Source organism: Olea europaea, chromosome 3 (genome assembly GCF_002742605.1).
Source record: "Olea europaea var. sylvestris chromosome 3, O_europaea_v1, whole genome shotgun sequence".
Taxonomy (NCBI): domain Eukaryota; kingdom Viridiplantae; phylum Streptophyta; class Magnoliopsida; order Lamiales; family Oleaceae; genus Olea; species Olea europaea.
The window spans coordinates 10,080,416-10,092,213 of record NC_036239.1 but is presented as its reverse complement, the minus strand read 5'-3'; the positions used below and the strand labels follow the sequence as shown (position 1 = coordinate 10,092,213).

At 33.5% G+C, this 11,798-nt stretch overlaps 2 protein-coding genes across 2 annotated transcripts; one reads left to right on the top strand and one right to left on the bottom strand.

The window, feature by feature from the left end:
• Positions 1 to 425: 425 nt before the first annotated feature.
• LOC111391500 (protein yippee-like At4g27745) lies at positions 426 to 1,118 on the bottom strand. The gene is made up of 2 exons (XM_023016735.1): positions 908 to 1,118; positions 426 to 811 (listed from the first exon to the last, which is right to left on the bottom strand). Exons 1-2 carry the CDS (start codon positions 998 to 1,000, stop codon positions 584 to 586), a joined length of 321 nt encoding a protein of 106 aa, XP_022872503.1. The 5' UTR covers positions 1,001 to 1,118; the 3' UTR covers positions 426 to 583.
• Positions 1,119 to 7,949: 6,831 nt separating this feature from the next.
• Positions 7,950 to 11,575, top strand: LOC111385650 (ORM1-like protein 2). Its single transcript, XM_023010069.1, has 3 exons — positions 7,950 to 8,316; positions 10,207 to 10,355; positions 11,135 to 11,575. Exons 1-3 carry the CDS (start codon positions 8,128 to 8,130, stop codon positions 11,271 to 11,273), a joined length of 477 nt encoding a protein of 158 aa, XP_022865837.1. The 5' UTR covers positions 7,950 to 8,127; the 3' UTR covers positions 11,274 to 11,575.
• The last annotated feature ends 223 nt before the right edge of the window (positions 11,576 to 11,798 follow it).

Genomic DNA, 11,798 nt, shown 5'->3' with positions numbered 1-11,798 from the left:
TCAAAAAAAAAATTTCTGCTCTTTAAACATACATTATCCAAAAATTTACATAGTCAAAATTTCATTCTCTTAAAAATGGTAGTCAAGCTGGGGCTGAATTGCATTTAAAGGTAACTATCTTATACAAGTAAATTGTTCTCTACGAAGCTACTTCAACAGAATGTTAACAATGCTAAATGATCGATTCTTTAAATTGTAGTCAAGATTCCATAGGCAACAAAATCAATATTTGCTCCCTTCGAAATTTCTTGTTTCTTTATCCTAACAAAGACTGAAGAAACCAGTAAATAAACAATATAAAAGTGAATAAGATTGAACAATATCTACATTTATAAAATAGACTTCAACTCAAATTTCTAGTATAATCGAAAAATAAATCTTCCAGTCGATCAATCGATCGATCGATCGAGAGAGAGAGAGAGAGCGCATCATAATTTGTTAAACCCACAAATTTATTAACAGAACAAATCATTATCCACAAATCTTATTTACGGTTCACAGTTAATGAAGACAAGTTTCACTTCATGAGATTCTCTGTACAACACAAGAGACAGGATTTTTGGCTATGAAACAGTAATAGGAACTACCAATTCTCCTTAACAATCTTAAACTTTTCAAGCACAACTTTTCCTTCCTTGTACTTCTCGGATTCCTCGTATGCCTTCTCGTACTTCCATCCCAAAACCTCTCGGCAATCGGCGCAGTGCACGTCGGCCACTGTGTGCAGACCGGTGATCAGCTGCCGGTCGGCTTTAGGCCCTTCGAAAACATTCCTCACATGTGTAAAAAGATAGGCTCTCCCATTTTTCGACTGTTAAAATCAGCAGAACACGTGAACTTACGACCAACAAGAATAAATCATCAGTTGTGTGTGAATGACGTACAATGATCGAAATAGAATAATCACCTGAAAACCTTTTGAAATGATATCATCATGAAGAGCTAAATGGTTTCGACATTTATAGCAGCTGTACAACCTTGGACCAATCGAGTCTTCCATTTTTCAAACTCCCAAAATCTCTCTTACTATTTGATGAGCTGATGAATGCTAGAGAAATAACTGAAATGTTATTCTGTATTGAAGATTCTTCAGGGTAAATGATAAGAAAAACCCTTTAATTAGCAGGCCAATGCAAATAAAATAAAAGATTGAGTGATGATTCCAAACAAGACATAATATTAATTAGGGAAAATTGTATGATGGGTCCCAATCTATGGCATGCCTGTCAAGATAGTCATCATGATAACAAAAATTGACTTCCCGACTGATGTCTAAGTCAGTACTCGATGGGAATAGGATGTTAAGTATAGTTGAAAAGTGAGGAATACAAGAATGTACGTACTGGTATATAATACTAGAAGGACTGTAAGAGGTCCTATTTATAGATAAAAGACATATATTTGAATTGATAAAATCTATTTTTGATTTGCAATGAGAGTTTGTTTGGAGTCAATTTATGTTCTTAACTGATAGATTTTGTTTGTTTTTATACCGATAACTATTAAGAGGATATATTTCAGTCTCAACTGTGTGTCAACTTTTAAAGCAGATCATTATGGTCTTTAACATTTCATTATTATTGAACGATTTTGTTCATGTTACTATTAAAATTCTCTTTTTTCTTTAGAAAAAAAGAAATTTTTTTTTCTTTTCATTTTTTTATTTATTTATAAAGTATCTATTCATTTTACCTTCAAAGAAGTAGACATGCGAGAGTCACATGCTAATTCGATAGCAACTGGGACACAAACCATCTACTCGAACTACTTGTTCAACAACATAAGACTGAGGATCAAATGCCCTATTTTAAAGGGTAGGGACTTGTTATACAATTAATATATTGGACACCAATTATGCAATTTTCCCAATTAAATTACTCAATAATTACGTCATGACAATGATGGGAAAGGATTGATTAAAGAGCACTCCGGTATGGTACCAATTATCCATTATAAATTATATAGACCAAAAGTTTATAAATAAGTAACATTAAAATATAATTTTCGTACAAATCTTTCAATAATACAGTCACACTCAAAGGCCCCATTTGGGATACTCTTTGTCTTCACATTTGATCATTCATTAACAAACTTCGATTATAAAATTGAAAGTAATTAAAGCAGTTTGCCTTTGAAGTAGAATATAGGTAAAAACAACATACAAAAGAACTTAATATTATTATACTCGTTGAAATAAATGTCTATTATCATTTTACCATTTTTAAAAAGACTTTTTTTTTTCCCTCACCTATAGTGGAGGATATATATCAAATATAAACCTACACACGAGACTTTTAGGATGAATTCTTTTGCCACTCGAACTACATTACTCAAATATTCAATGCAATTAAATTATTAAAACATGCCATTTTATTTTAAGCTGCACTTCATTCTTCTTTCAATAATGTTTATAATACTAGTATTATAAGATGTGATGAAATTTAATGCTAACTAGTTATTTCCTTATCTAGGTTTGAGACAGATTATGAAAATGTGCATTCATGTAAGTTATATACTCATAACTATTATTTCACACAAGGCGTTGAATCCTTCATCAGGTTTTGATTTGACGATAAACAGTCTACGTCAAACTGTCCTACCCACATGAGAGATTAGTACTAAGATACAAATAAACCCAAATGACGATTGAAAATAGTATGAAGTAGAATAGGTGAATGACTTGTTACATGTATATCAAGGTTTATATAATGGATAACATAATATCCACATGACACTCTATCATTTACCAGAATAAGACATAGTCAACTTTTTCATTCAATCTTTTACTTCCATATTATTTTCGGTAATCGCTTATGTACTATTTTTATGTATAAGCAGCAAAATCTAGAAAAAAATATCCAAAACCAAGAAATTGTATACAATGTCATACAAGCAAGATTGTCTTCACCCCATAAATATTAAATAGGGGTATTAAGTTTTCACCTCTAAATATTAAATGGAGGTATGAAGAGACCATTAATTCTACAAAGGAAGCCAAATCCCAATGAGAGTATCCGAAAGAAGCACCACAACCTACAAACATAAAATGACACAATAGTGAAACCTCGTATAGACATTCTTGTTCAATCAACATGTTAAGTTTATGGGTTGTCTCACTATACCTGGTCTTTAGTATTTGGGCCTGTGTTGCTGTTTTCAAATTGTGGCCCATTTGTGAGATGAAATCGTGTGCCTTATGAACACGCATCTTCCTTTTCTTGGATCTGTAATCTGGCCATCTCCCAGCCGTTGATTTGTGACTTTGGCCTTGTCCATTTAAGAGTCTTTTGGCTTTTCATTCTATAGTGGGATTGAACTGAGTGTTCAAGCGTTTTCTCTCTTCTTTTTGCCATGCCATGTATTCTTTATGATTGTGGTTTAATCTCGGTAATCTGAGTGATTCTTCAGATGTTCTACTTAGTGTATAATTGTGTGAGGTTGTTTAGTACTATGGTGAGGCTTTTGTTCTGTGTGTTGAGGTGAGAGAAAATAGTGAAGAAATTTCTGGTTTACTTGTACATTTGTAACGATTCTTGGTGATTCTAGTGAAACTAGAGCTATATATACTTTGCAAATGCTGAACGTGGTTAGTAGGCTTAAATGCTTAACATTCGGGCCCTTTGTGGTGAGAAGATTCTTCGTGTTCTTCGTTTTCACATTTAGGGATTTATACATTTTGGTATTTTTCTGTTCAAATTGTTTTCGAATAAATGGCTTGAGACCAACAAGTGGTATTAGAGCATCTTTTTCTTAAAAGATTTGGATAAGTGTTTGGATTTTTAAAAAACCCTAACTTTTGAAACTACTAAAAATTTCACAGATCTTGAAATTTATAAAGGCTCTGTGAGAGAAATTTGTTTTTCTGAAAAGATTAACTGTTGATCTTCCTTCAATTCAACTTTCTCATCAAATCTTCTAAAGATTCAAGTATTTCTTGAGTAGATCTGTGAGATCTATTGTGATTCTTTCTATTCTTGGTTTTTAAATCAATTTTCTTCTTAAAAACCTTGTGACTAAATCTTGATCCCTTATAATTTGCTGTTTGTGTTGAGTTCTAGAGATTTATGATCCGACTTACTACTGAGTCCTAGTAGTTCTCTTGACTCATACTGAGTTCTTGGTGAGTTGTGTTGACTCCATTTGATTCCTGTTGAGTTCTTACTGAGTCTTTGTGACTTGTTGAACCCTTGCACCGATACTTAAATTCTTAGTTCGATTTTGCATTCGTTGAACACCCACCTCTACTTTTGTTAATTGGTGTTAATTTTTGAAACTGGTTATTAAGGTAAGTGATCCTCCATTGCTTTCCTTTGTCTAAGATCTCATTCGAGATTTTGGGAATATGAGAGCGTAGTAGAATTGAGGTTACCATACCTTAATCCTATTCGAAGTTTGATAACTGTACTTCTTAATTATAGTAATTGAGATTCTAACATTGCATTTATCATCATGTCCACTGCATACAGCTTGAGATTGAAACGTGGAATGGTACTAGAGACTTTAGTCTCTGGCACTAGAAGATGAGAGCTCAGTTGTTGCAACAGAGATGTGCTCTATCCTTAATGAAACTTAGGCTGCTGAAACCAATGCCTATAAGAGACAAGAATTAGATTATACTGCCAGGAGTTCTATTTTCCTTCACCTTTTTTATAGTCTGAATAGGAAAGTTAGTGAAACTACATCTGCTGAAGCCTTGTAGACTATGTTAGAAACCCATTATTTAACTAAATCCACACCTAACAAATGCTACCTTTTAATGCAATTATATAATTTTAGGTTTGATCCTTCCTCCAGCCTAGATAAAAATATTGATAATTACATAAAATTAGTTCAGGATCTAGAAAATTGTGATAAGAAGCTCTCCGAGGATCAACAGATTGTTTCCCTATTAAATTCACTAAGTGATAGATATAGGAAATAAAAAAATGCCTTAGAATATGAAGGACAAGATTTCACAGTTGATATAATAATCTCCGTCCTAAGGAACAAGGAACTTGAACTAAAAACTGAGTCCAAGGATCCAAAATTTAGTGGAGGTCTACACATAAGAGAAAAATTGAACCAAAGCAGAATGAGTAATTTTTGTAACTTTAACTCTTACAAGAAAGGGAAATCTCATAATTTCAAATTCAAAGATAAGAAAATGAACCAAGTACAATTCAAGAATCAGATTAGAAAGTGCAATTATTGTGGATACACAGCACACCTAATAAAAGATCGGTTCAAGAAAATTCTAATATGAAAAACAAACACAATGTTGATGGTTCTGCAACTGTTGCTTACAAAAATGAACCAAATCGTCGGGGGTTGTCCTTGTTAATACCACTAATAGGGACCTAAAAGAGTGGGTACTAGACTCTGGTTACACTTTCCATATATCCCCTATCAAAGATTGGTTCACTAAACTTGTTGACTTAATGGAGGACAAGTTCATATGGGAAATGATATGAGTTGTCAGATAAAGGGAATAGGAAAAATGAGTCTTCTATTGGAAAACAACTACATACTTGAACTAGATAAAGTCAGGTATGTACTTGAATTGAAAAGAAATCTGATTTCTTTAGGAGAATTAGATGAAGATTATGATATAAGGATTCATAAAAGCTTTTTAAAACTGAGTCTCTATCGTAAAAAAGTTATCTCATCTCCTAAGATAAGTGGAATCTACACTCCGCAAGCTAAACCTTTAGTAGGCTACTGTTTTGCAGTTGTTAATTCAGAGTATTGGCCACACGTCTGAAAAATAGATTAGCCATTTTAAATAGACTAGGATGCTTTGGAAAAAGAGAATATTGAAAAGTTAAGCTTTTGAGAAGATTGTGTAATTGGAAAGCAGAGCAAATTAACTTTTAGATCTGGAACCCACATATCCACTGTCATTTTGGATTATTTACATGTTGACCTGTGGGGTCTAGCATCTGTGAATACCTTATGTGAACTCAAATTCTACCACTTATAGTAGATAACTTTTCAAGAAAAATATGGACTTTCCTTTTGAAACAAAATTTGATACTTTTCAAAATTTTAGATAATAGAAACTGATGATTGGAAATCAAACCAATAGAAAAATCAAAGCATTAAGGACTGATAATGACATTGAATTTTCTATTATGGAATTTGATTCTTTTTGTAAAGAATTTGGAATTTTAAGGTATAGAACTATGACATACACTACTCAATAGAATGATGTTGTTGAAAGAATGAATAGAACCTTATTAGAAAAGGTTAGGTGTATGTTACATAGCTCTGGGCCTCCCAAATTCTTTTAGGATGAAGCTTTAAAAACAGCTATATATCTTATAAATAGAAGTCCTTTAAGTGCTATTGATTTTCAAGCCCCTAAAAAATTGTGGTCAAACACTATACCGAGCATAGCAGACTTAAAGTTTTTGGCTGCACAGTCTACTCCCATCAAAATGAAGGCAAACTTGAACCGAGATCCTTAAATTGTGTTTTCTTGGGGTATGGGAAGGAAACCAAAGTGGTTTCAAAGTGATCATTAGCAGAAATATAATTTTTAATGAGAGTGAATTGCCTTACAAGACCTCATCTGGAATATAATCTATTGAATTTGCACCTACGAAAGAAACCATTCTTGAAAATCAAGCAAATAACTCTAATGATTATGATTATTTAATTGAGGTGGAGACTACCCAATCTAATATTAATCAGAACCTGAGTGAACCTGAACCCGAAGTTGAATTTAATAATCCATCTCTTGCCGATTACCAATTAACTAGAGGTAGAGACAGGAGGAATAGAATGTCCTCCACCAGGTTCAGCAATGATGAATTTGTTACCTTTTTCTCTGCCCTAAACTCTCTAAATTCTGAACATTCCACCTCTGAAGATGCTGTAAACTTTCTGAATCCAAGTTTTGGAAAGAAGATATGAATGAAAAAATGGACTATTTGATCAAAAATAAAACTTGGATTTTAGTCAACAAACCTAAAAAATCTTAATTTTAAATTCCACCAAACATTCTCTTAGTATAAATGTGTAACTCTATTTATTATAGGGCTGGACATGGTCCGATTTGGTTTTGTTCAAACGAGAACCAAATTCGATCCGAAATTTTCTGGTATTTAGTAAGTGAAATCATCGAGTCCAAATTTAATTATGGAACCGTTCAGATTTGATTTCATTTGGTTCGGTTCCATTCGTTTCCCTTGTTTCGTATTATAATTAATTTTTTCAATATTTACAAAGTTATATTAATTCAACTAATGATACATTCAATATTAGCTCTTACAAAATAACATAGTTCAATTTTATGTGTTTTTGCCGTCTCTCTTTGCTGAGTTCTTCATAGATTTGATTGTTAAAATCACAAGAAGAGGAAAATAGCGAGCTCACAATAATTAAGAGAGGTGGTGTTGAGTTTCAATTCGATTTCTCTAGAACGGCAGAAACGACACTGCAATATATTAACAGATTTGAATAAAACTTATATCAATTTGATTAAGTTGGTTTTAAACTGAAAATTAGAAATAGGAAAATCATACTTTTGAATTTCAGCTAAATTAACTAGTTTGCAAATTTATTTCGAAAAAATAAAATAATTTGGTTTATTTAAAATAAATTAATTAAAAAATTAGGGAGATTCGATTTTTATTTGATTTTTCAGTTATTGATCTAGAACCAAGAATCGAATCGAACCCGTCAATTCTCAATTCAGATGCCGTTCGGATATTTAATTTAAGAAGAACCGTTCAATTCGATTCGATTGATTAGGATCGAGAGTATTATCTAGCCCTAATCCATCATACCAAATTTTGCACTATAATTGAGGTCTTATGGAAAAGAATTTTACACCAATTGGATGTTTTTTTGCAGATTGCCCGAGTCAAACCACTCAAAAGTAAATTTTCAAAATATATATGAAAGTGAAAATTTTAAAAAATAAGTGTTTTTGAATATAAATAACTATATTATCATTTAATAATGAAAAACGTAAATTAAAACAAACTTCGAGCTTATCCAAGTCTCCACTGCTCTCCCGAAGATTGGAACAGACCGACATCGAAACTTACGATACTGACTCATTGAATCATTTGCGTTTGATCAATTCTAGGTTTATTGTAAGAGAGAAGGAATTGAATAATTAGCAGCGCAGTGCAGTGCAAAATGATCGGAAAACTGTACGTGCAGACGGTGCCGCCGGCGGATCTGAACCGGAACACGGAGTGGTTCATGTATCCAGGTGTATGGACCACCTACATATTCATACTCTTCTTCTGCTGGTTGCTCGTTCTCTCCGTTTTTAATTGCACGCCGGGCATGGCATGGACCGTTGTTAACCTCTGCCACTTTGTCGTACGCAATTTACCCTTTTTAATGTGTTTATTACATTTATTTGTTTAATTGGGGTTAAAGGTTTATTCTGTTGCTAGGTTTTTAAGTTTTTTTTTAAGAGATTAGTCATGAATTATGATGAGATCGTTGAAGCTTAATTAAGATTTCCGTTCGTTTATTTGTGACGATTTGTAGGGTTCTTGATTCACGGTTTCGAACTTAGCTTTCTTATTTTCATGATGTAAACCTACTTACCTGAGGCTTAGACACTCTTATGTTAGCGTGAAAGTTGAAAGCTTTCCTTTTTTTATTGTTATTCTCGGGTTATAGGTAAAATTGAAGCTTTTTCTATGTCCTTTTAACTGTTAAATTCCGTGATACCTATTATAGCTGCTTTAAATGGACTCATTGTGTGTCAGTTGGTTGCATCAAATTTCACGTGATGATCATAAATGGAGAGTTGGGCATGGTAAATATTGCATCTGGTCCCTGCAAAGAGTTTTTGGCATTTCTACTAAGATTTTTTGCGGCCATCAAATTCACTTTTCATGGAAAAAGATATGGGTCCATTCTTGGTGTTTTTAGGGCTTTAGTAAATACTGGCTCAATTGTCACTACTGTTTCTTCCTTTTTTTCTTTTCCGTGAAAGAAAAACTTCTACAGAGCAACAAAGTGTATCTGAATAAAAGTATGCAATGAACAAGAAAACAGAGGAAACCTAACTCAGGTCGCTATCAAGAAATTCTATCCTCTATGGCTGTGATATTGTAAACAAATATGATTTTTCTCCTCTTGGGTGGACATATATTACAGACAAGATCACATAAGTTTTGGCTCTACTCTGCCCTTGCATATTATGATACAGGGAATGGAGCCAATGCCATGGAATTGGGTAATTGATGTTAGTCTAACCAATTGGAGGCTAATTTAGATCCAAAAATATATAGACCTTTCTGGAGTGGCCTGTACACATTCAGACCTTACCTTCAGACGGTGTGTACTTGAAGGTTTCATGTGCATCATATTATGCTTATGCCACGTGCATATGTATTGGTGAAGTTCCATTTTGTTTTATGAATCCATATGCTCTTCAAAAACAAAATGGAAACATGTATAAAATTGAAGTACATTTTTCCTGTTACTTCTTATTTAATTCAGCTAGACGTTTGAATTATCCCCTATTCTGTGATAGACAGCGACATGTATACATATGAACATTAAAACTTTAAGCTTCCCAAATAAATTTTAGCTACACAAGGCAAAAAGTAGTGACTGATGGATGGTGTACACTATGGCAGCTGTCGATCCATTTGATGTAGATTCACATACTTGATGAGCGAAGTGTATATGGCCTCGAGCCCTCGAAGTACAATAATATATGCCATTTCTGATCTACACATTTGTTATGTTTCATAATGTCGATGAATCAAATCATGGGTATCTTCCTTTTTGTTGTTATGTTATAGCTTCATGTATGTATCGAAGGAATGTTATATTTTGAAAATCCTTGTGACTTGCAATATATTAGCTCGATGGTTAATTGTAAGTTAGACTAAAGACATACTTCTTAACTATAGTGCTGTGTGTATGTCTAAGTTACATACAAGAGAATCTATGTACAATCATTGAACTAACCCATTTTCAGTTTGTCCTTTCTTTAATAATTGTTCCTTCTTATTTTAATCATTTGTTAAGCCTTATCTATTTGTTGGCATATATTCTGCTCTGAAGACGTCTCCTTAAAATTTATGAATGTATTTCTCTCTTGTGAAACTATTCCGAGAAATGATTTTCATCAGAAAATTTTTTAGAGGGTAAAACTGTTAAACAGGTCTTTATCATTTTCTACGTGCCATTCACGCTAATCCAGTTTTGGTTTTGTATTAACATGACTGTTTTTTCTACAATTAGGTAACTTATCACTTCTTCCATTGGAAAAAGGGAACTCCTTTTGCTGATGATCAGGGAATATATAATAGGTTGACATGGTGGGAGCAGATTGATGATGGAAAGCAGCTCACCCGCAATAGAAAGTTCCTAACAGTTGTACCCGTGGTGCTGTAAGTCCATCTTTTGGTTCTACTCTTTTTGCTTCTTGTTGAATGCTATTCTTTTGTTTCTTTATCTTTCTGGGAATGGAGACGGATGTGTGTGTCGGAGATTAAGGGATTGGTTATAATCCATCTTTAGAGACAATGCAATATCTGAAGATGGCAAACCTCCTCCCCTTTAGCTAGAGAACATTGACCAAGGATTTTTTCGCCTACGCTGTGGTGGAATGTTACGTGCAACCATTGCAAATTATTATAATTAATTATGTGCATAATTATTTTTTGACTTGACATCAGCGCATCAGCTATTCAGGACAGAGCTTTACTGTTCTTAAGTGAGCAACGATTTATTGGAAAATACATTTGTTTTTTTGTCTGAAAATTAGAAGAGAAATATGACTCTGAAGTGCTTTTAATGTGATGGGGCTATTAAAGTTAAATTGTTGGGATTATGTATCAAAACCAAAGAAAACACGGGAAATGCTCTTTCTAATGTTTGGTTTTGATCAGATATGCAAGAAAGCGAGACAAACATATTAAGGGTCTGCAATTTTAAAATCTATAAATCAGTTGCCTGCCTTTTGAATATTCTAATAAATTAATTGGATTTATATGTGATAATATTGGTGGTGAAGGACAAAACGGAATTTATTCTTTTCCATTCTGATTTTGTACTTTTTCTCAGTTTCAAAATTAAATCACTGCTCGTATTGATGAGTATGACATTATGTTTTATCATCCACATTAAATTGTACTTGTATGATTTTGTCCTGTTGCTTTGTTTGCAGCTACTTGATAGCCTCACATACAACTGACTACCAACACCCAATGCTCTTCTTCAACACACTTGCAGTTCTTGTTCTAGTTGTTGCCAAGTTCCCGAATATGCATAAGGTCCGAATCTTTGGAATTAATGGGGATCAGTGACTTGATCCCTTTTGTATCAAGGGCCTGTTTGATTTTCTGTATGGGATGGCGCTTTATAGGACTGGAGACACTATTAACTCCTTTTTGTCCTAAATCCTATCCAGTGCTATTTGTCCGACATATCAAACACGGCTGTACAAAAATATGTCTGGTCCCCATTATACTGCAAAGAGGGTAATGCCTGTATAGAAGTTGAAACTGAAACTTACATCTGGTTTGTAATAGAATGTGGTTTGCTCTACAGACTTATTAGCTTGTGTATTTATGATTATTTTGATTTTACCGGCTGGCGTATTTGAGCATACTGCGTTGCTCATTATGTTCGGAAACTAGACTTGCCTAGGAAGATCAAGTCGATATGTATGAACTTCCTTTTTGTATTAGCCATCGAGTAAGTGTAATCTTTTGCACTATTGTGGTGTGTCATTTGACGGGATAAAGTGGTATTTTCGTGGTGGGTTTGATGCTCCCATTTATGGGAGGAAAATGCTCGTGACACCGTGAATGTATGTAATAGCAGAGAGG